The sequence below is a fragment of the Castanea sativa genome, chromosome 6 (assembly GCF_040712315.1).
Source record: "Castanea sativa cultivar Marrone di Chiusa Pesio chromosome 6, ASM4071231v1".
Taxonomy (NCBI): Eukaryota; Viridiplantae; Streptophyta; class Magnoliopsida; order Fagales; family Fagaceae; genus Castanea; species Castanea sativa.
The window spans coordinates 51,974,705-52,000,312 of NC_134018.1; the positions used below are offsets into that span (position 1 = coordinate 51,974,705).

At 34.8% G+C, this 25,608-nt stretch overlaps 1 protein-coding gene across 2 annotated transcripts; it reads right to left on the reverse strand.

Moving 5' to 3' along the window:
• Nucleotides 1–287: 287 nt before the first annotated feature.
• LOC142641513 (uncharacterized) lies at nt 288–19,601 on the reverse strand. 2 transcript variants are annotated; one of them, XM_075815946.1, is made up of 14 exons: nt 19,259–19,601; nt 18,679–18,757; nt 18,491–18,580; nt 18,353–18,397; nt 16,291–16,371; nt 15,866–15,959; nt 13,398–13,459; nt 11,544–11,654; nt 11,297–11,433; nt 11,177–11,216; nt 9,814–9,876; nt 8,053–8,246; nt 3,471–3,955; nt 288–598 (listed from the first exon to the last, which is right to left on the reverse strand). In XM_075815946.1, exons 1-13 carry the CDS (start codon nt 19,522–19,524, stop codon nt 3,475–3,477), a joined length of 1,743 nt encoding a protein of 580 aa, XP_075672061.1. In that variant the 5' UTR covers nt 19,525–19,601; the 3' UTR covers nt 288–598; nt 3,471–3,474. The 2 variants fall into 2 exon arrangements, with proteins under 2 accessions (XP_075672061.1, XP_075672062.1); XM_075815947.1 differs by having other exon boundaries at nt 18,679–18,765; nt 19,259–19,369.
• Nucleotides 19,602–25,608: the final 6,007 nt, after the last annotated feature.

The window sequence follows — 25,608 nt, forward strand, 5'->3', positions numbered from 1 at the left end:
TGGGTAAAAATACAGTTGTACCTTGAAAAATGTGATACTTAAGACTTGTATATTCCTTTTTAGCATGAAAATAAGTTTAACAAAAACAAAAGGTAAATGGATTTCAGTGAAGAGAATGAAAAGTCAGGCCATCTCACTTGAAGCAGAAATATGGTTTAAAAAGATAATTTCCAATGGCCTAATGGCATGCCTTATCCTATGTGGGTTAACTTCTGGTGCTCGATTCAATCCTCCTATGTACACTTGAAAGGAAAAAAAAAGGGTAAAAAAGAAGTTGACACTGTCAATGGCTAAAGAAACATATTGAAACATTGAGATCTTTTTCTTTTCTTTTTATTTATTAACACTTGAAGGAACGCATGCACCATCTAAACAACTGGGCATGTCTACAACCTAACAAATTAAAACCTCACATCTTCTAGGCAAACATGCCCTCAGGCTATCATGGTACTACCTTTCCTTTTCTATAATGCTATTTACAATTTAACAGCCATCTCCTCCTACTTATACTCATCAAATACTCAAGTGGAGAGTACTCACCATTAAGTGTGTTGTGCTCAGAAGGTATACCGGAAAGCCAGGAAGCACTTCAATCCATCTGAAAATTTAAGATGATCAGTGTCATGAATGATTACAAAATAATACATCAATAGAGTTGTCTTTATCATTAAGATGATCAGAATGAGTACAAAATAATAGATCATTAAGATCATCTTTATCACAAAAATCATTAGTTCATCACTGAAGATGGGGTAGAGATGAGTTTTTCTTTCATCATGTTTTATTAACAGAAAGTTACTTTTATCCCCTCTCAGTATCTTTTCCAATGCTTCTGTTAAAAAAAAAAAAAAAAAACCCTCTTTGGCATCTTTACATGCCATATACTCTTCCATGGGAATCTTACATCATTGGATCCACGGAGAGTTTCACATCAAACTTTCCATTGTTCTCAATCTCCACTCCAAGCAATCATGAACACTACCTCTAGGAGTACAGGAATATAGAATGATAAAGATATACTCAACTGACTCCAGCTCTCAATTATTGAACTGGCCAACAAATCTAAAGTTCCAAGATGTGCTTCCTCCTCCAAGGATCTTGTCAGAATCTTATCAAATTTGTCAACTATGGAGTACAACTCAGAAACATCTCTTTTCATGCATGATCACCACTCCAAGAATCATGCCAGAATCTTATCCTATATCCACCTCCAACCACGAGTAGTGTAGGTCACAAATCTATCCCATCCTACTCTTACACTCTTCCACAAACCATACCTAAGAGTAATTATTAACATGTGGCACGCACACACAAAAACCACACCTAGGAGTAGTTTGAGCCTTCTGCATGGTCCAATGGCCCTAATGCATCCCCGTATTTCGTCCTGATCAACCTCTCTCTAGAGATGATTTTCCTTCTCTCCATAACAAAGTGGAATACGTTGGTAGACTGAATAATGTACTCTTCATCCTTTAGATAAATACATGGGGTATGGAGCATGGGAAACAATGAAAGACATGTATGATACAGCAGGTAACCTTAAGGAGTGGCGGCAAAGCTCTTGATTGATCAACGCAAGTGAACTGTGCCTAAATGCTTCATAAAACTGAACTGATCTGCGAGAGGAACTGATGGTTGAGTAGGCTTCCCCTTTCAATTCATGGAATGTCATCTAGGACACTATGGGAGTTTGTGTGCCTTGGTAGGAAAGAGATCGTTGAACTATAGCACAAGATAGACTTTCCTTGATGCAATGGGGTCAACCTGTTAACAAGGTAAGGTAAACCCAATGGGAAACATAAAACACGGGATATTGCTTTCGCTTTGGGTAGAAGACTATCCAAAAGGCCAAGGTAATGAAGCCACGGAAGATTGATTTGCTATTACTTGCAAATTTGCTTATTCAAGAATTATTTTATCGGGTACATGTGTGAAGTCCAATTGAAATGAAAGTCATATGGTTTTAAAAGTCAAGGTATGAATTTTTTATTTGGGTTTTTATTTTCTTAGTTATTGCTGGTTTTTTAGTCAGGGGCAAATCTGTAATATCTGTGATTCCTCCAAATTAAGGGTATTTTGGTACTTTAGTTGAGTCTATAATTTTCTAGGATATCCCAAGTATCTTAAAAGGAAAACAAACAAGGAGATGGAGTTGATTAATAAAATTATTGAGTATTTTGAGAATTGAGGCATGTCGGCTTTTGTATGTTCTTTTCTCCTTTTTTTTTTTTTTTTTTTTCTCATCTCCTTTTCTTCTTCTCTCTCTTGTGGTACTGTTCATATAGCCCCTGAACACCAGAAAATCCTCTGTTTTCCTTCTTCCATACAACCCCTAATCAAACCCTTCCTTTTACCCCATACTTTCTTCTATCAAATAACCATCAAACAACTCTTCAAACCAATTTAATTTCTAATACAAACTCCATAACTTTTTCTACAACAACTCTAAACTTTAGATCCACAAATTCACCTACCTCTAACCCACCACAAGCAAACGGACAAATTTCCAATTTGTTGTATGTCAAAAGGCTCACCCAGGTGAAAGAAAGGGGGAAGGGGCAACCTTTCTTCACTAGAGCAACCGCAGTAAGGTTACTTGAAGTGAAAGTTGGACCCACTAGGTTCTTCAATTTTTTTTAAAAAGAAATGAGAGACAAGAAAACATCTTTTTTTTATTTTTTATTTTATAAGTAATAAAGAAGTATATTCAAAAACACTACCTTATGCAAAAAAACATAAGGCAGAGAGAAAATTATAGAGAGATAAGAAACACAAGAGGGGAAATGAGAAGGAAAATAAACCAATTACAAAGGAGAGAGCTAAAGAACATGGGGAGAGAATCACTAAAGGTGAGTCCTCAGGCACTAAACCAGTCGAATAGAGAGCCACTGAAAGAAGCCAATAACTGGTCATCCAAACTTTCCATGTCCTCAAACGCCCTCCTATTTTGCTCCCTCCAAAGACACCACATTAATCTCTTTGATCCAAAACTCACGATCAGCCAAAAAAAAAAAGAAAAAAAAAAGAACAGTTGTAATACAAGACTTCACTGTTTTCCAAAACTCATTCCCCCTAATAAATATAGCAAGCAATCCTAGTTGACATGATCATATGACTTTTCAATATCAGGTTTGCAAATCACTTGCAAACGACAGCTCTTAATTTTGCTATCCAGACATTCATTAGCCACTAGAACAAGTCCAAAATCTGCCTCCCTCTCACAATGGTGTTTTGGGGTTCAAGGGTTAACAAATGAGATGAGGAGGAAGAGGAACAGTAAGCCAAGTTGGTCGTGCTTGAGAAAACACTCAACAAAGCCTTAATTCAAAAAAGTTGAGCAGAACCAATCAGATATTAATAGTTTACAATCTAAAAACAGAAAGACTGAGATATCTTGTTTCCATTTGTATAGAAAAACCAGATATAGAAGTTTTGCAGCAGAAATTAAAGACTTTCAGTGATAAACATACCTATTCACATGTACTTTGGAGAGAAAAGTTGCAACTTGTCTTTACTAATGCAACCAAGTAAACCTGAGCCCTGGGAATGTGCATACTTCACGTCAAGTATAGGAAGTTGATGTGGTTTAAGATTCTGGCTGTCAGATAGATTTGGCAATGCCCTCAACCTCAATCCGTGGGTCACTTCATCCCCATATGCAAAAATTGGGTAGCAATTTTCTATGTTTATAATTGTAGACTTTGTCATCTGAACATAACTTACATTGGTAGACGTAGATACCAATTTATTGTAAAAGTTACCAGCTACCCTTTTGACAAGAACTTGAGAACCCACAGTATTAAGAGCAGTGGATGACTGTGAAGATTGAGAACTAGTAGCTCCATTTGATGCTAGGATCTTAGGATGATATGAAGCAACAATGTCATCACTTGAGGGGCTATAAGCAAGTGACATGCAAATGCCTTGATCCTCCAAACCAGGAACTAGAAATGGCCTTCAATATATAATACGAGAAATGTTAGAATATGTCCTAAACTTTTCCCAAAATTCGGACTCTTACTAAAAAGATTTATTTATATATTTTGAAAACATAGGCTTTCAATGCTCCATAATTTAATAAGTTATATTTTGAAAACATAGGCTTTCAAGTGGACTTATATATGGTTCAAAAATACCCTCGTTAATGAAGGGTAACTTAATTTAGAAATAGGATCATAAATGTCAAATAACACATTTCATTTTAAATTCAAAAAGAGAATTCTTAAAATTTAGGATTTTTTCCTTCACATTTATAAAAGGAACTACAAAAATTACAGTTACTGCTTATTTCTAAAGTTTATCATTTTTATTTGTTTGAAAAAAAAAAATTCTAAATTATAATAGATGCAAATTATTAACTTTACTAAAAAAAATAAGAGTCTCTGAGCGCTAGTGTGTGTGTGTGTGTATATATATATATTAAAAGACATTAGTATTTTTTTTTATGACATGTAACCTCACCAAAACAGGGCCCTTTGGACCCACTATTGGGAAGTAAACAATGGATACACGACCCCACCCACCAAAAATAAGACAGTAGTACTTCAAATGAGTGTTTGCATATATATTTTTTTAAATATCAAGGGGAGCCACTAAGTAAAATGTACACATACTTTATAATTTTTATTAATAAAATAAAGGGGGAGGGAAATTTTTTGAAAAGCCAGAGGGAGCCATGCTTTGGCGAGGATGGGCAGCATTGGGCTTTAAAGGAGACTTGAAAGGCCCAAAAATATGTTAGTTATGGGCCTGGTTCCAAGCCCACAGCTAGAGGTTTTCCAGCATCCAAACAAGCCACTTTGGGTCCCACTTTGTGCTGGAATTAAACCCTATTTGTTACTAGACTCTGGTGCAGGGGGCAGAATCAATTTTATTTTCAGAATTTATTCTTTTTTCAGATCACATTTTTGAATTTTGATTTTGGTCATTAATGTCGTTGAAGATTTTATAGGATGTAATTGTGGCTTGATGTAATCCTTGGAGCCTAATTTATTATTTTTTTAATTTTTAATTTGGTCTTTTATGTTGTTGAGGATTTTATGGGATGTAATTGTGGCTGTATGTAATACTTGAAGCCTATTAAAAAAGACTCCAGGAATGGTTTGGGGCAGTGCAATTTGAACAAAAGTTTCTTATTAGAAGCTAGGTGGTCAAGCCTAGGGTTTGCCCCATTCTTTCTATTTTCTACCCATTCCTTTCTGCATCAGACTATGGCTTAAGAAAACCGATCTAAATGAAATGGATCACTGCTGGCAGCAGCTAATTGATATGATGAAGAAGTCCTAATGGATAAGGGACTTATCTAGATAAGGATAAAAAATATGATTGGCTGGGAAGAAGGTTAACTTTCAATACAATTCTACCATCCCAGACCTATAATTAAGAGAGCTGTATTTCAGAAAAGGGAGTAAATTCTGTGTGAAGAGATGGCAGAAACTCTGCTGGAGTTTTGTGAGAAAATTCTGCTATTACAAGAGGAAAGTTGTAAAAAGAGCATGAAGAGAGAGAAAAATATGATGGGAGAGTGAAAGAAGAGCTTGCAGGTTGACATGACAAAAGTTAGAGAAATTCAGAAACATTTAAGGTGTGTTTGGATATCTCTTATTTGCTGAAAATACTGTAGCAAAATAATTTTTAAATGTGTGAATAGTACTGTGGGACCCAAATTTACATTAAAATTTGTGTTTGGATGACTTTTGTGGGTCCATGAACAGTGCCATGGGACCCACATTTTTTAAGCAAAACGCACAAATGCACAAACGCAACGCTTAGTCGTTCTCTCTATCTATGCCTAGTGAACAAAAAATTGTTCTTTAATTTAACTATTTTGATCTTATTAATTCATACATCTCTTTCTCATATTCTCTTTCTTTAGAATTGGAGGTTGCCTTTAGATGCAATGAAAAATTTCTTCTTGATTGGAAGTCAAACCCTAAGTAAAATATATGTGTGTGTGTGTGTGTGTGTGTAATACCAACAACCAGTGAGATTTCAAGGCATTGCTAATTGTTAAGCTAATGACATCCTTAGGAGGTTTCACTTTGGAAATTTAAATATTTCTATCCCTTTCCTCCTAGAACATTCAAAATCCTTTCCTGCTCCTTCAAAATTCAATAATTGAGGAAACTGAATGCAGATGTAAAGGGATTGTTTTCTGGGCTTTAATGCTTGAAACCAACATGCTGCCCCTTAGGATATCAAGTACTCTGCATGTTTGTGAACAACTTCGAATATGAGAAAACTTCTTTTTTCCAGACAGACCAATTTTAGGTGAGGAAGTTGTCAATCTTTGACAAGAGAATTAATAAAAAGCACAAAAAAAGATCATGCAGACCATAAACTCCTAAAGATAGCTACAATTGGCCAGCAGGTGACTTAATCTATAATTAACGATTGTGGTAACCAGGAACCCAATACTATGTGTTTCTTTTTTGCTTTCATTTTCTTTGTTGCCAAGAGGATAAGTTGGTACATCAAGCATACAAAAGGGGAAGGATGTTAACATTCGTTTGACCTAGTGATGACAACGATGACATTCACTAACTACAATCCATAGTATCTACTGTTCAGCTTTTAAGTAAAGATTATGAAACCAGATATATGTCTGTACTCTGTACATGGATTGGAATTATTACTTTTTGTGATGGCATAAGAGTGCATCCACTAACTGCAGCAGCAATACTTCAGGATGAAGAAAGTGGTTTCAACCAATGAGCTATAGCTCAACTGGTACTTCCTTGCCCTAGAATAATGGGATGGAGGGTGGGATCTTGGGTTTAAAACTCACTGTGTGTGTGAGTAATTTACCCCAAAAAAAAAAAAAAGAAGTGTCACAAAAACTCCCTTCGGTATTGAGGTTTATAAATTGTTACATCTCTGTAAAATTTAGTCATAGGTTTGAATTCATTTTTATGTCAATGCACGCCATGCTTGAAAGTGCATGCATGTCAATAATTGGCTGAACTTGGATATCTAATAGACTACGTTCTTCATGGAAATCTGATCTACTGATGTAAATCATGCACATAAACATGGTTCAACGCAAATAACATATTTCATGTATCTTAATGCTCTCCCTAGTTTCTCCATACAGCTATATAGAGCTTTGCTACCTACAGTTTTACATGTTTTCTTCTCTTTGCCCCCATCTCTTGGGAGATGACACCAACCTAAGATGTGTGTTTAGACAAGGTTTCATATTTTCTGTTAAGTTTCAAGAGAAGGTGCCCACTAGTTTCATAATGTTGCCAACACCATCTTTCCTCCATGAATTGTATCTCACAATTATAAGGTCCTATTCTGTTATAGCATATTATCTGAAACTTGATGTGTTTGCCAGCTTATATTTGTGTTCCAAGAGAATAAAAAATTAACCTTGCATATACGAATACAATAACTATGTGACAATGATTCATTTCCAAACTACCTTCAGATCTCTTATAACAGAATGTAAACTTCTAAAATACAAAAAATTTAATGCACAAATTTTATTAGTAGCTTGAGATATATGCATTCATTGGCACACTATAGTTCAGATGACAATTAAAAGTCATCAATCGTTACACATGAGGTTGACTCTTCAACTGAAACACTAAGTAATATGGGATGAAGAAAAAAAAATCAATGGACTGAACTACTGAAGTTCATGTCTGGGCAAGGGATTCTAGATCATGTCACAAGGAATCAAGTTGAAAGTAATGGGTCAACAAGCAACATAAATCAGTAGCTTGAAATAAATGCATTTCTCAGCATGAGATAATTAAGATGATAAAACAAAAGTTATGCATAATTAAGCATACAGTTGTACTCTCTCAACCGAAATTAAAATGGATATAAGATGAAAAGAAAAATATCATTGGACTGAACTTAATGACTGGAAAAGGCAATAAATTTTATAAAATTCATCAACAAGGAGACAAATTTTATATATTAAGATTCAAATTCAAGATATTAAGTCACAACTAAAGCAATTAGCAGTGCAGCCTCCTGAATGAATTAGCAAAACAGGCACAGACCCAAGTAAATAATTCTGACATGTTTTTATAGACCAACCTATCTGTGGCACAACCAGTGTTCCACACACATGGGCCAATGGAAGAAGCAGTGAGCAGTTTGTGAGCACCCTGACCAAAAGCTGGGTTGTTTACAAGGGAGTATATAGTATGAATGGGCCGGGAGGTCAATCCAACCATGCACTGTAGAGGATTTCTGGTCCGACGCATATCAAATGTCAAAAGCATACCATTCTGAAAGATTAATCAGAGTGAATTTTATAATTTCATCCAAATCAAAGTACTTGAATCTTATAAAATTATAATAGCACAATACAATATAAACCATGAAAAGTAAAATATACGAATTGCCTACATCTATTTTTTTGGGTAAATTACATAAAAAGCCCAAAGATTTTATCCTAGTTTCAAATTGGACTGAGTTTTTAATATCATCAATTAAAATTACATAATTTCCTTACTGTTTCAATTTCCCCCATCCATAAGCATCCTTCAAATGCGAGCAACTGAGAAGTATAAAATCCAAATAAACAACCAGAAAGATTTCGTTTTATAAATTAAAATCCGTCACCACCTGCATGACCTGACCCTTGATTCTCAACTTGCCCGTGAGAGAGTTGCAACATGGATGAAACACAGAAGATTAGAGAATTTCTTTTGAGGTGCTACAACCTGAATAAGAGGAACCTCCCTTAGCGCCTACAGAGATTAGTATTACAATCAAAAGAGGAGAGAGCTTTTAGGTTTTCACAGTCCAAGAAATACTACACCATACACTGGTTTAGACTGTCATTCAATACTACAACCACTGAATTCAAAAGTGTCCCACCCTTCACCAACTTTCTCAGGCTTCTCTTGTGGTAAAGAAGTCTTTTATTTTTTTGCTCAATGTTAAGAGGTCCTTTGCTCTCCTTCAAAAATAGCTATGTTTCATAGTGGTAAAACACTCATTTTAGGCTTGGGGTATGGCACCAATGGTGGAGGCTAGAGCACTTGATGTTCTTTGGTTGGTATGCTTTCATACTATTGGGGCTAGAGATTGGGCTTTTTTTTGAAAGTTATTCCTTTTGATAGATGATAAAAATTTTGTATTAATATTTTTAAAAATCAAGTACAAAAGATCCTGGAAACAGTTAAGAATGGGTCCAACACTTGTTGTGAATTCAGGAAATTGGTCCTAAATTTGTGTTATATCTGGTGCTGTTTTAGGGAGAAAAATTAGGAAGTTAAGAGGGAGTGTTGGGTAGGAAGGGAAGAGGAAAGACAGAGGAGGTGGGGAGGGAGGAGAGAGTGGTGGTCACTGGTCAGCACTAGAGGGTTTTTTTTTTTTTCCACTTCAACTTCATAACAGAAATGGCATCACTTTACATGTTTATTTGGTGTTATGTACAAGTCACATGGGCTCATGGATGGGGAAATTGCAATGGAAGGAATATCATGTGGTCTTAATTCATGAAATTAAAATCTTCAAGTTCAATTTGAAACAAGGGCAAAACCTTTGAGTTTTTTTATTTATTTTATATATTTATATTTTTAATGTAATTTCCCTCATTTTTGTTTTAATATACAAAATAAGTACATATCAAGCAAAGAAAGGAAAAGATTACAGGTTGATCTGTTACAAAACAGAGATGAGATTCATAACAAATCCTCAGCAACAGGAGAAAAAGATGCAATATGATTTTAACTCTCTTGACAACAGTGAGCACCAAGGACTCTAAACTGTCATTACTCTTCAAATTATGCTAACTACATTATCAAGGATATATTTTTTTAAAAAGGTCATAGTTAAGTGTCAAACCTGTAAACCAGCATAAATATAACTTGGGTTGTTACTATCCCATGAGCATGACCATGCCGGGTCCTGGAAATGCAATGTTTATATAAAGAATTACGGACCAAGCAGAAATAGTGTAGCAGCATAGGAAGAAAAGGAAAGAAAATAATTGCATAATGCAGTGTTCGCCATTATTTACACCGTAAAATATAAATGAATTCTTTCAAGAAATACCACTTATTAAATCTGTTGCAAAATACGTCCAACAAAACTAGATTAATTATTTGTAAACCCAGAGAGAGAGTAGAGTACCATAAAAGAGATCCTGAAAAATATTTAAAGCATTCAAGGGGAAGCCATCAATTAGTTCCAAACCTTAAGAGTTAAGATAGCAACTAATTCTTCCCCAATATTTTTAGTTGTACATTTTTTTTTTTTTTTGCCTTTTTGTGTCTGTTATCCCTTAGTAATACTTTGTTGCTCAACCAGAACTTGCAAAACATAATAGCCTCTAGAAAAGAATCATTACTGTTAGATATAAAATTTGTTAATGCCAGTGAGAATAAAGTGTCAAATTGCTGTTTCTGTGTTAATTACTGTTTTAGCTATTCAGTTATTTTCATCTTTGGGACCCACATGTGAATCCAGTTTGGCGAAGGTCTATCTGATGTTGAAGGTTGCACTTGAAATGAATTTAAAGTTAATTAAGTTTCTTATTTGAGTCATAGATTTGAAAAATTGGAGGTATTTTTGTCCTCAGTGGTAGAACAGTAATTTTCTGCAGTTCCTGACAGAATTTTATCTTCAGTCTGACGGTTTATTTTCATAACTAAGCCTGACATTGACAACAAAAAAAATTGTCCTTAGTATAAACATTCAATAGACTATGACTTCCTTAGAAAAAAGAAGGCAGTACTATCAAACTTCCATCTTAGGACTACCTTAGCACAATCTATCTTTTGCATAAGCAATGTATATACAATCTAAATAAACCTGATCCCTTCATACGACATTAAAGGTTAAGTGGCATTCCACATTCCAGTCCCTGTTGCAAGGTCTGAATGTATCACATATATGCTATGGATACTAGACTCCGTATATGGTTAGAACAGTGGTTGAATGGATGTTTCATGGATACCATGTAACTGTACACTTTTAAACAAGGCAACCTTTGGCACAGCTTTTCATGAAATTTTAGAAAGAACTATAAGGTCTTAATTATTTTAAGGCAATAGCAATTCCAAACAAACTATATAGTAAAATAATTAAGACCATATAGTTGAATATCTAGTAAAATATATAAGAAAAATGATTTAAAAAAAAAAAAGGAACATGAGCACTCTGTTTTCATGCACTGGCATTTAGAGAAAGGAAAATGAAGTTGTACCGGCAAATCATAATTGATGACTAATTCATTGCTTCCATGGCTGAAACAACAAAACAAAACAAATTAGCTAGATTCCAAGAATATATGTATATAAAAGCACCAGGCTGATGAAAAGATTACCTAAGAATGGATAATTTCTTCCCAAGTGAAGCTAAAAGGGTGAGTCTACCACATGGGGAGACTCGTAGATCCTTAATGGCCCTTATTCTTTTAGGAAGCTGTATATCTTCATTTTCATGAGGACAGATCAAGTTAATCTGTGAAACAAGAGTTCACACAAATTAAACTAAAGAGTCAGACAAATAAACTCAGGTGCATACACGTTACAAAAACCAATTTTCTCCCTCAGTTTAAGTAAGAGATATACTTTGTTGAGCATATGTGTCCCACCCATCCCAGAAATCCTTCGAGCAAGAATTAGAATTTGGTAAGAAGCATCCATATCAAAAAGTGTTGCGCCTTCTACAGCCAACTCTTGCTGACAAAATTAAAGTTGCTTCATTAAAATCATAGAAAAGAAAAATGTCAACACACAAAGAGAGTAGTCCAAATAAAAATTCAAAATATTGACAAAGCATTTGGAATTGAAAACCACAAACAAGACTAAAAGAACCAAACCAAATAAACTTTAAGATGTGATAATGCAAAGGACAGGATCAAAACAATGTAAAGCATGCAGCAGGATTGTATGATATGTAATGGTACAAAAAAGCATCCTCTTTTAAGACCCAGGCAGTTAGAGCAAAGACAAATTTTTTTAGACATCCAAAAAGAGAAATATAGATTATTTTATGAGATGAAGTAAGAAATTGCATATCAGGGGCTATTATATATATTATAGGTTTAAATTACTAATTTGGTCTCTGAATTATTTGACAAATTCAATTTAATTCCTTCACTTTCAAAATTAAGGCAATGTCATTCTTGATGGATGACAAATTAGTACCAGAAAAAGGATGATATTGACTTGATTTTAAAAATTGAAGGACTAACTTGAAACAATTAATAGAAGAGTAACCAAATTCAATTTGCGCAGTAGAGTGAGGACCAAATAAGTAAATTTTTTCACATTTTATTCTGGGGATAATTCCCTCGAATCTCTTTATCCTTAGCTACTTGTGCGTTCAGCCAATAAGGAAGCTTGTATTTCTGAAGTGTTAAGTCCTCCTATTGGTGATAATGATAGAGTATGGAGCTTAAGATTTTATAGGGAATTTAATGATTGGGAGTTGGCGGCTTCCTATTCCCTACTTCACTTCATTCAATCTTGAATTCCTAGGGGTGGAGGTAATGACAGACTTTTTTGGTGTCTTAATGGAAGTGGAAAGTTTGATGTTCGGTCTTTATATCATAAGATTCAAAATGTAACTTTGGAAAGTAAAGGTTCCTAAAAGGGTGGCATTTTTTATGTAGATAGTGGCTCATGGTCAGATCCTTACTTTGGATAATCTTATGCTTCATAGCCGCACCTTAGTAAATCGTTGTTGTATGTGTTGCTGTAATGAGGAATTGGTGGATCACCTGTAGATTTCTTGTCTGGTTGCTCATTCTCTGTGGATGTATATGTTTCGGTTGTTTGGGATTGTTTAGGTCATGCTAGGTTCCGTTGCAGACTTATTTTTTTATTGGTATCATTTGCTTGGGAAACATAATTCTGATATTTGGAATCTAGTTCCGGGTTGTTTAATGTGGAATATTTGGACTAAATGGACTCAGCGTTCTTTTGAGGATATGGGAAAATCTTTGGAACAATTGTTAGATTTATGCAAACGGACCCTCTTTGATTGGTCTCGGTGTCGAGGACTCTCGGATTGTTCTACTATCACGGATTTTCTTTTGTCTCTTAGAATAGCTTAGTGTCTGTTTGCTTTTATCCCTCTTTTTCTACATGTTCACTATCGTGAACCTTGTGTTTTTTTTCATGCTTATCATTTTTCAATAAAACTTTTTCTTTCCTATCAAAAAAAAAAAAAAAAAAGTCCTTAAATCACTTTTTTCGCAACAAATTTCGGTTTTAAATGATTATGGCTCCATTTCATGAGCATTTGATGGAAAGTGTAATACAATGCTATACTTCAATTTAGTTGCACAAAAAATGTAAAAGTTTGTTATAAAAGTAGTGGATTTGTTTTTCTTGGATTGGTAATGGGCAGCAGCCAATTTTAATTAAAATTTGAGAAAGTAAGTTAACAAATAAGAAAGAGAAAAGCCACAAGCACACCTGTAGTACAAAGCTGCAGGGAAGAATCTCCTGTTTGCCAATGTTTGAGTCAATGTGGTGTCCTACATCATCATATGTCAGTAAATAAACCACTTAATTGATTGATATTACATATTATGGCTATGTTTGATTAGCAAAACAATGATCAAACATGGGCAAAAGATAAAAGAATTGGATGCAACATAGTGAAGGGTACCCTTGGGGGAAGATTATAGATTTCAAGTATGGCGCCACTTGAGGGAGTTGATTTTTAACGAGGGGGCCATATTTTTTATAAACAAATAGTTAGGGATGGAGGGATTTGGACCCTAGATGCCTCATTTGAAAACACTAAAATGTGCCAGTTGAGATACAAGGTTCTTGGCTTAGGGGGACATGTGGTGTGGGTTTGCAGAAGAATATTAAAAAATGGGACAACTTCTCACATTTTATCATACATGACATTGGTGACGGTTCTAAAATAGCTTGACCTGTGGGAAAGACTACTCTTTAAGAGAGATTTCCTAATTTTTTCCTATTTGGTAGGGACAAAGATGCTCATGTTGTAGATTATCTATAGTAAATTAGGGTTGCTTTTTATTGAAATTCTCTTTTCATTAGAGTGGTGAATGATTGGGAAATAGAATATATGACACAATTACTGGATGACATATATGAGAAAAGCAAGTAAAAGTTCATAAAACTAAATTCCAATTGGGCAAAGTATGAAAGAAAAAAGACCTAATCTCAAAAATAGACTGTTCCTTTCCCTTAAAGCTTTTAGCATTCCGTTCCCGCCAAAGACACCACATTGTGCAAAGTGGCATTGCCTTCCAAATATCTATATTTTGATGTCGACCAAAACTGCCATGCCAGGATGCTAACATATCAATGACCCGCTGACATAACCCATGTAATTCCAAACAAACAGTTCACCATGGTCCACAACTCAGGCTAAAGGACAGTGAAGATAGAGATGATACACCGAATCCCCATTTTGTTTACACATAACACACCAATCTAAAATAATAATGACTCTCTTCCATAGAATATTTGTGGGTGTCTCATTCTTTTTTCTAATGGGGACTTTTTAGAGTTCCTAGATACCATGAGCTTTCAATAACCTTATTGTATTTTTACTTTAATTTTATTCTTTTTTGCTTGGGCTTTTCATTTGTATATTAACCATGTACTAGGGTTGCATCCCTTTCACACCTTTTTAATTGAATTTTCTTGAAGAAGAAAGACAAGGGGTACCCACTAGGTTCCTATACTGCTTGGGACACTCGTCACAAAAGGCACTTAGTTTATTTTTTATTAATGAACCAAATAATCATATTATGTGAAATCTGGGAAATAATCAATTAAAAGAAGAAACCATATGATTAAAAGGGAAGAACCTTTTTGTTGAGGCCTATGTGCAACATGTTGTTAGAGAATTAAAACAACGTCTTACTTAAAAAATTTATGTTTTAACTGAGAACCTTTATTGTTCATAAGGCAAAGGGTACTCTTGTAATATATGCATCTTTTTTCCCCTTGTTTTAGGAAGGTAGATTATCATTGGACAAGAACATTCCAGTTTGAATGAGAAAGGATTGCCTGGATTGAGTGTAATAATGGTACACTAATAAAGGAGCCATCAGTTCAGTAAGGGGCTCACTTCTAGTACCTGTTACCTCAACCAGAGTCAAGCCCTCAATTAGGCACAAAGGCAAGTGTCAAATGTCATCTTGCCTCAAGGATCGTAAGGTACTAACTAACACCTCTCCTCACTTGAGTGTCTAGCAAAGATGCACTGGTACGGATACAGGTATGGGCAATGATACGGGTATTGGTACAGGGATACAACATTGTTTTAAAAACTTAGGGTATGATTACATTGGGGATACATGTATTAATTACTTACTAATTTTTATTTTTTATTTTTTATATATTGTTAAACATTTATTTTTTATATATGGTTAAGCAAATATCACTTTAAAAGCAATAATGGATAACAAAGTGAATTCATAACCATTAAATGATGTTAAGAATAAAATACAAGAACCAAAAGAGTAAATAAAAGATAACTAGATAAGTGTTCAACATTAAAACTAATATAAATAAAAAAAACTAATAAAAAAAAAACTAATATAAATAAAAATTCTTACAAGTTCAGGCTATCTCTCACTATTGGGGGTTGGGTTACAATGGTATCCAAGTCGTATCACGGGTGTATCCTAAATGTATTGACACTTAAAAAAAAAAGAAAAAGACTGGGTATGTATCTTAGAGTTATTTGGTGTTATACCAGTAAGATATGTATCAGATACAGGTAATTGAGCAAAAATGGAGTATCCGCGCATCCTAGGTGTCTAGGCAAGCCCTTGACTACATTGATGACCAATCAAACTGATGAAAAACAAATAAAAAAAAGCAATGTTCATTTCCTAAAGTTATTCATTAAAATTAATATTAAAAAATGAAAATAAGAAGATGAAGATTACTGTTATTCTCTCCCCAGGATTCCTTAGCAGAAAAGAATCCAAGAGGCTTACTCCCCATCCCTCCTAATGTTGCATTCTCCAAATCAGCTTGCTTCTACAAAACCAAAATCAGGCCTCAAGTTTTAAGAGAAAAGAGAGAAAACTATAAACACACGACAAAATAATTTTAAAACTATTAGTCATTGGGCCTCAAGTTTTTGTTTATAGTTCTTTTTGTTGGACAGAAAAATATTTAGTATTCTCAGTTCAAAAATAATTTTAAAACATTTAATAATGACCTGTGGAAATTGAAAGAAGGATCTAGTATTCCCTCCCCCCACCCCCCCCAAAAAAATCAACACCATAGAAAAGAGGAAATCAAAATGACAACCTAAAACATTGGCATGAAATGTCACGTTTCAAATACAAACATCAATAGATTATACCTTCTTGACTTGGTGCAATTCATTCAGTAGATTATCCTGTACATCGAGCAACTTATCTTGAACATCAAGCAAACCAGCTCTCTGCACCCAAGAGAGAGAGAGAGATAGAGATTAACACATCTCAGAAGCGGTTCAGCATGTAGTAAACAAAACTATCAACAAAGTTTCTAACAATACTGTCCTAAGTATTGATGACGTAGAAACCATCTTCTTCTTCTTCTCTTTGGATAAGTTTTAGCCCCAAGGGAAGAGGAAAGGTAAGATTTGAACTAGTGACCTCCGTTTTATGAGGTATGGTTCACAGCCAATTTTGCCACCCCTTAGGGTGACATAAACCATCAATTAAAACCCAATTCACATCCCCTCGTTAACCTCTAGATATGAGCAGCTAACTTCCAGACCAATTGTGCAAGTTTTAGAAAGACTGAAGTTACCATATAAACAGAACAACCAATATACTTCCTCACATTAATTACACACAAACAACAGGTGTCACTGTACATCAAGAATCCCCCCATGTTTCCCTTCCCCTTAAGCATAGAAATTTATCACAACTTACAATAACAAGGTATGAAATATAAGATTTGTCTAGGGTTAGTTGGAGTCAACATCTAGAGTTAGTTGGAGTCAACATCTAGAGTTAGTTGGAGTAAAAAAAAAAAAAAAAAAACCTAATATCCTTTTTACTAATAAGACCTAAAATAAAATCCAATTTACCAATAAAAGTACACTTGAGTTGAGTTCTTAAATCAAATAAGATTAAATAGAAATAAAATTTTCTCTGTGGTTTCTATATCAGTTTGACTTAGGTGATGCCCAATTCAGTAACTACTATGTTGGCTTCTTGGAAGGGAAAATTCAAAAATGGAGAAATTTGGATGACAGTTCCTTTTATAGTTCATGTGGTGTCTTTGTTTGAGGATAAGGAAATAATAGGAACCCAATTAGTAGCTTTGTTTAGTGGTTTTTTATTTGATTGGTCTGGAGCATGGGGATTCACTAATACCGATTACATTCCTGAATTTATAGAGTCATTGTCTCTCTGTACGTAAATTCATTCATTTGTATTCTTTAGTCTTCTCTATGTCATTTGTAAATGGTATAGTATTTTTGCTATAAAACATATCTTACTTCTGAATCCAAATTATATCTCATGTCGTGTCTTTAAAAAGAGCATAATAGATGTACTTTTAAGGGCAAGGTTACCTTTGTCTTTTCCGAGCTTAGTAACGCAAGCTAATCACCAAGTGGGGCATTAAATTTGTTGCATGTATGTTGGATTTAATAGGGTGGGATGTGGTTTACATGTTGTTTGTCAAGAACCTTGTAGCTCAATTGATTGAAATGGAGATATCCAAGGTTCAAATCCCCCTCTCCCAACTATCAAATTATCAAAAAAGGGCAAGGAGTTACCTGTGCCACATCAAAAGCTTGCTTTTCTTAAGATCTTATATGAATGGGCAAAAAATGCCACCAAATTTCTCCACACTTACCTTCAGGGGCTTCTTAGATGATTTCTATTTCAAATGTTAACCCTTTTTTCTTTCTTTGTTCCTTTTTTGTTTTTTCTTCTTCGCTTGTCCTTCGTACACATCCCATGTTCTAGGGTAGCACTTTATTTTGAGCTTTTAAATGAAATTTAATTGCATTATATATATATATATATATATATAGAGAGAGAGAGAGAGAGAGAGAGAGAGAGAGAGAGAGAGAGAGTACTTCATAGACTAAAGGAAGTTCCCTCTGGTCTTACCTTGAAACTCTGCCTCTTGAATTTCTATAATTTTTTGCAATAGAAGTATAATTTACATGTAAAACAGTCAGAAAATTTTGTGAAGTATTCCTAGCCACATTGACTACTGTCATAGCTAATTGCCATCATAACAGTAGGCACATCATAATCTCAGTAAGATTCAGGCATAAAAGATATATGAAGATAGACCAAGACAATAACTGATAGTCTGATATGGATAAAACAGCAAAGGAAAAGAGCAGCCAACATTAGGAAGTGATGTAACTAAGCAATTGAATACGTAACTTTCTTTTGGATTGGGGGGATTACCTCATTCTTAAGAGACCTGATTTCAGTTTGAAGAGACTCAATTTTCTGCATGGGTCAATAGATTCAATTAATAATAGTGCCCATGTGCCATGTCTATCTTTTAGAATGGCATTTCAATGTATGATACATGAGCATTACCTTCTGTAGACCTTCATCATGCACAACCACAGGTGACGCAAAAAGCTTTCTGACATCCTTTGAAATACATTTTGCATTGCATTGCGGACACTAGAAAGAAGAAACGCATAGGTAAGATGCAGAAAAGAATGTACTGAAGCCTCTTCAGTAGCGGTATAGCACATCAACTAATAAGAAAAAAAAATTACCTTTGCAGGATGTCCATGGCACTGCTGAATCCATGTAATGATGCAAGACATACCATATACATGTCCACAAGGAAGACAACTGCAATCCTTAACCATATTTTTTCAATGATTGATCAATATGAATGCACACAATATCATAAACTATAAATCCAAATAAGAACAGAACAACAATTTTCACACCCAAAATAATTCACAAACAAAAGGATGCCATGCCACCTCTTCCAACACCATACTCAAGCGCTTCACAAACATTACCAACAAACTATTAGGCCATAATCGTTTACATATGTTAGTCCACTCAACGCTATTCCACCATTAAAGACAACAAAAATTTGATACAGTTCCCTAGGTTTTGTACCTTAAGTTCCCTAATTAAATTCAAATTAGCCAATAAGTATAGTTGAATTTAGTTGTTATTAGGGAAGGACAACACCATTGCATTGGCCAATGCAGCCACATTGGGGACCTATGGTCCAACCAAATTCCATTACACACAAACAATAATTGAATTAAGAATATGCATACACAGATGGCTAAGAATACTGAAATACTCAAGGTAAAGAAAATTGAAATGCCAGACCTGGCTTGGTGATCGCCTTGGGAAGCCCAAGGTTCCATACAAATAGAGCAACAAAGCCCGTCCAAGTTACTCTCACCCAACTCTTTCTTCTTCTTCTTCTCCTTCTCTTCCTTTCCCTCCTCTCCATAGCCTTGCTCCTCGGACGCTTCTTCTCCCGTAATTTGACGATCGTGCCCTTCTCCGCCGTCTATTTGCATCGGCGTGGGCGCGGCGGCGGCGTCGGAAGGTTGAGGTGGCTGCGGAGGACGCGTGAATAAACGGATCATTGTGGGTGTGGACTACGAGTATCCGATCACTGAGACTGAGTGAGAGCCATCAGAGAGAGAGAGAGAGAGAGAGAGGGGAAAGGTCGAAAAGGTCGGGTTTGGTTTTCGCGGCTACTATATACGTACCGGTTTAACTCTGGCGCCAGTTCCGCCACGTCAGCATGGACGGGGTTGTTGGGCTTGGGTCAATCTGTGTGGCGTACTGGACTGGGCCTTCATACTTCATAGTGTAACTAGTATTGTTATTGATTCCGTTCCATTTCAGCTGGACCGGCCGGAATTTTTCGTTTTGGTATGCAAACCAGTACCAGAATACCCATCGTTTTATCTCGGGCCAGATTTCGGGGCATTCCGGCCGAGATGTGAATTCCGGCCGGTACATGATTTGGCCTATGGAAAAAAAAAAATTTATTTGATGGCTAATATTATGTTATAAATTTTGTTGGCTTATTAGTTATTAATTATTATGGGCTTATGTAATGATTAATGACTTGTTATAAATCTTCTTATTATTTGATGTTGTATTGAGGTTTAAGACATAAGAGTTAAGACTAAATGTTTTGTATTATTTGATATTTAGTTATTGTCTTCTAAATCTTCTTATTGTGTGATGTTAAATAGATGTTATATTAATGTTTAAGACTTAAGAGTTAAGACTAAATGATTTGTATTATTTGAAATTTAATTATTTATTTATTAGAATTGACAATTTTATATTTTACAAGAATATATATAATTTAATTTTTAGGAACCCGAAACACCTTAAAACGGTACGCCGAAATCGGCCGGTACCGAAATATTCCATTCCACTGGACAAACCGAAACGGGTCTGAAACGGTATTAATAACAATGGTAATTAGCATAGATTTTTCTTTTTTCTTTTTTTTTTTTATATAAAAAATACTAAATTATTTGAAGATAAAATGTAAAAATAGATTTTGGATCGAAATCAAACTCAAACATAGATCTAATGTGTTAAATTTAATTCAATTTTTTCATTTCTTTTCTTATGCTTTTTTCCCTAACATAGTTTGAGTATTTTCTTAAAATTTAGGAACTTTTAATTTTAAATTAAAAGATCGTGGAGTCAATTTGATTTTAGCACAAAGTTGAAGGTTTTTTTTTTGGCATTTTTTTTTATTAATGTTTTATTTGTCTTTATAATTTGGATCATGCTTTATTTTAATTCTTAAAATTTAAACTATAATAATATTGAACAGGTTATGAAATGACTAACTTAATATGTTTACCATTTTTTTAAGATTAAAATTTAACTTTTCAAATTTTAGGTAATAAAATGTAACCTAATTCAATTTTTTTGGATCAAACTTTTTTTTTTTCCTTTTGCTTTCTTAATTACATAATTTAAAATTTTCACTAGAATCACCTTATCCTCTCTAAGAGTTATGGGAAAAAAACAAATAAACAAACAAACAAATGCATTAAAATTCTTACTTTTTTTTTTGTTGCGAAAGGACTTCTTACATCTCTTAAATTGCCAAATTAAGTTGTTTAAAATAAAATTGTCATCAATACCATAATGACAAATTAGGATTGTTATCACTTAACCAATATAGTTGAAGAAGAACACCAGCAACAACAACAACATCGTCAAGAGCTAACACGTGCTGTCAAACACACGTGTGATTACTTACTCAAACGATGCGTTTCATCTCAGCAACAAAGCAATGACTAGGTGCTTTGGAAATTAGTTATGGCATGAATTAGTTTGTTATGGTTTAGATCCTCTTTGCGCGGGAATTTCTATTAAGATTGTTAGATCTTTCTAGAAATAATTTATGTATAATCATTCTGTATAAATATCTCAATGATGTATAATTCTATAGGTGAGCAATAATAATTCTTTTGGCTTTTTCTCTCAAATTCCCTCTCTCTCTCTCTCTCTCTCTCTCTCTTTCTCTCTCTCTCTGTGAATCTGTTCTAGAACATTCCATAGATTTCTTGTGATTAGCTTGCAAATCCAAGCTTTTCTTCATGGTATCAGAGCCACAGATGGCTTCTACTACAACATCATCTTCAACCTCTGCAATGGCGTCTTCAACCTCTACAATGGTGTTCATGGCATCTTCATCTCCTACTTCATCAATTAATTTGGCCAATCAACCTCTTCTACTTCTATCAAATATGGCCAACATGATGACCGTGAAACTGGATAGTACAAACTATATTGTATGTAAACATCAAATTACCATGGTGCTTGATACTTACTCTATGTTTGAGCTGCTTGATGAGACTCAACCAATTCTAGAGAAATTTCTCAAAGATCTTTCAGGAACTGTCACAACAATTGTGAATCCTGACTATTTGGTTTGGAAATCGAAGGAGAAAGCACTGGTTACATTCATTAGTTCAACCCTAACACCTTCAATCCTTGCTCTTACTGTGGGTTGCCACTCAGCAATGGAAGTTTGGAGGGATCTTGAAAATCGTTTTTCTTCAATCTCAAGATCACACATTATGAATCTCAAAGGTGAGCTTCACAATATCAGGAAAGGTACTAATTCTGTTGATCTATACTTGCAAAAAATTAATATTGTAAGGGATAAGCTGATGGCAGAAGGAGTAATTCTTGATGATGAGGAGTTACTTCACATAGCTCTCAAAGGTCTTCCAAAAGACTACAACGCATTCAAAACTGCCATACGTACATAAAGTACATAATTGAGTTTTGATGAACTCACTACTTTACTCAATGCAAAAGAAGAGTCTCTAAATGATACTGGAGATATCAAAGATGCCTTTGCAATGGTTGGAAACACCACTCCTAGACCTGGAGGTTACAATCAATATAATCAATTCAATGGTAAAGGAAGAGGAAGAAATGGAAATAGAGGTAGAGGCAATGGAGGTGATAGAGGATCCAATACTTCTCCTCACCAGTTTTCTCCTTCACAGTTTTCTCCATATTCATCAAATCAGAATCAACAAAATTAGTTTTCTCCATCACAGACTCAAGGCATCAAGACTGAGAGACCAATTTGTCAGAACTGTGGCAAGGTTGGTCATCTTGCCATTGATTGCTATCATAGGATGGATTATGCATTTCAAGAAAAACATCCTCCTACAAAATTAGCTGTTATGGCCATAGCTTCAAATGCAGCAATTACTCAAGAACAACCCTGGCTAGCTGATAGTGCAGCCACAAATCATGTCACATCCAGTCTAAATGCACTCTCTTTTCCTAAACCTTATACTGGACAAGATCACCTTGCAATTGATAATGGACAAAATCTTCCAATTACACATAGAGGTAATGTTCAATTTCCTACTCAAAATTCATCTTTGCATCTTAATAATGTCCTTAGAGTGCTATCTATTGCCTCAAATCTAGCTTCTGTTCACAAAATCTGTCATGATAACAATTGTTGGTGTTATTTTGATGAAAATTTTCTCTCTATTCAGGCTTTGGCCACTGGAAAGTACTTTACCAAGGCAAGAGTGAACAGGGTGTATACCCTATCTACCCTAGTAAAGCTAATAATCTATCTTTATAGTCTAGAGTTTGTAATCATGTTTCTTCTACTCCTTCAAATTGGGACATCTAGCATAACAGGCTTGGACATCCTCATGTTCAAGTCCTACAATCTCTTTTTCCACAATTTAACCTTTTTGCTAATAAGTGTAATCTCATATCTTGTACACATTGTCTTAGTGGTAAATTGCATAAGCTTTCTTTTCCTAATTCTCAATTTACTGCACTTTCACCATTTGAATTAGTGCATTCCAATGTATGGGGCCCTACTCCAGTGTCTTTTGTCAATAATATCAAGTATTATGTGTTGTTTATTGATCACTATACTCGTTTTACATGGATTTATTTTCTTAAGCACAAATCTAAGGTCTTTTCTATGTTTGTCAAATTCAAAGCCATGGTTGAAACACAATTTTCTACAAAAATTAAAATTTTGAGATCAGATGGTGGTGGAGAGTATGTTTCCAAAGAGTTTGAGTAATTTTTGTTTGCAAATGGTATTCTTCACCAACTATCTTGTCCCTATACTTCCCAACAAAATGGCGTAGTAGAGAGGAAACATAGGCATCTTATTGAAACTGCTATTACCTTATTGTTTAAAGCTTCCATTCCTTCCAATTTTTGGTCTTTTGCAGTCCAAATTGCTGTTTTTCTCATTAATTTGTTACCAACTACTGTTCTACAATTTCACTTTCCATGGTTTTTAATGTACCATTTTTAACCTGATTTGAGTCAGCTTAAGGTCTTTGATTGTGCCTGTTACCCTCTTCTTAGACCTTACACCTCTCACAAACTTGACCCTAGGACTAAATAGTGTATTTTTCTGGGTTATGCACCTACCTCAAAAGGTATCCTGTGTTTTGATCCAAGCAATAATACTATGTACACCTCTAGGCATATTTTATTCAATGAGTCAAAGTTTCCTTTTCCTACTCTTTCTTCTTCTTCATCTCAATCCCAGGACACTCCTTCTTCTCCTTCTCTTTGGTTTTCCAATTTACTATATTTTCACTCCCTTAATCAGCCTTCCCTCTTAGGTTCTAATCCACAATCTCCTCCTATCACTCCTAGTCCTTTTACTTTTGATCTTCCGTTGCAGCCTACATCATCTGATATTACTCAACACTCACCTTTATCTATTCCTTCTCCATCTGTTCCTCCTTCACACCCATCAAATACCCCCATTGATCTTTCTCCATTACCCATTGTCACTATGAACCAACATCCTATGCAAACTAGATCCAAAAGTGGGATTTCTAAGCCTAAACTCTGCTATAACGCCACTCTTGACTACTCTTTCACTGAACCTCCAAACTACAAAATTGCCACCTCTTATCCAAAGTGGTGCAAGGCTATGGATGTTGAGTTTGATGCATTGTAGAAACAGCAGACCTAGGTTCTTATTCCTCTTCCTGCTAATGTGAATCTTGTGGGATGCAAATGGGTCTACAAGTTGAAGCTTCATAGTGATGGTTTTATTACTCGTTAGAAGCAATGTGGTCGATACCGTATTGGTACCAGCCGATATGTACCGTACCGGTACATATACCAGTATCGAAATACCAGTTTAAATATCGGTTGTATAGGCCATGTACCAGCCATACCAGCCGGTTTCAAGCAATATCGGCCGATACCGGGCGTACCAATCGGTATATAAAAAAAGTTTTTTATTTTTATTTTTGGTTTTGTAATTTTTAAATTTTTGTAAGGACAAAATGGTAACTTATTTGAATTAATTTATTAGTATTATTTGTTTTCTTAGTATGCAATGAACAATTAAGTTTTCTATTTTTTATATTATGTTTTTTTTTCTTTTAATTGATGCTAAAGTTTAAAATCATGAATAATTTATTCTGAATTGAGGTAATATTTTATGGTAAACTTTTATATTTTTTAAAATACACACACACATATATATATATATATATTTATTTATTTATTTATAAATACAAAAAATAACGGTAAACTCGAAACGGTACACCGGTATTGACCGGTACCGAAATATATCGTTCCACTGGTCAATCCGGTATAGCTTCCGGTACGAGATTGACTCCCTTGGTTACAAGGCCAGATTTGTGGTCAAAGGTTTTCACCAACAACCAGGTATTGACTATACTGATACTTTTAGTCCAGTGATCAAACCTACAACTGTTAGGCTTGTTCTAGCCATTGCTATGAGTCTTAACTGGTCTATGAGACAATTGGATGTATCTAATGCATTTCTACATGGTCACCTCAAGGAGGAAGTTGATATGGAGCAACCTCCTGGCTATATTGATCCCTCTAGGCCTCATCATGTTTGCAAGTTACTTAAATCTCTCTATGGCTTGAAGTAAGCCCCTCGAGCCTAGTTTGAGAGATTTACATCTTAGCTACTTCATCTTCAGTTTGTGGCTTCTTTGGCAGACACTTCTTTGTTTGTCTTTTACTCTGGCTCTATCATTCTATATCTGTTTCTTTATGTTGATGACATCATTATCACTGGCAATGCTTCTGCTTAGATTTCTCATCTTGTTTCTGCTCTCAGCTTATCATTCGATCTTAAGGATCTTGGTCCCCTCAATTATTTTCTTGGCATACAGATTACTCAT

Excerpts from the sequence above, each read along its gene's own strand:
- LOC142641513 (XM_075815946.1), bottom strand. The coding sequence starts at position 19,524 with ATGATCCGTTTATTCACGCGTCCTCCGCAGCCACCTCAACCTTCCGAC. Across the intron at positions 13,460-15,865 it reads ATCCTGGGGAGAGAATAACA|GACACCACATTGACTCAAAC; the intron begins GTAATCTTCATC and ends ATGATGATGTAG. Across the intron at positions 8,247-9,813 it reads ATATTTATGCTGGTTTACAG|AATGGTATGCTTTTGACATT; the intron begins GTTTGACACTTA and ends TTAATCTTTCAG.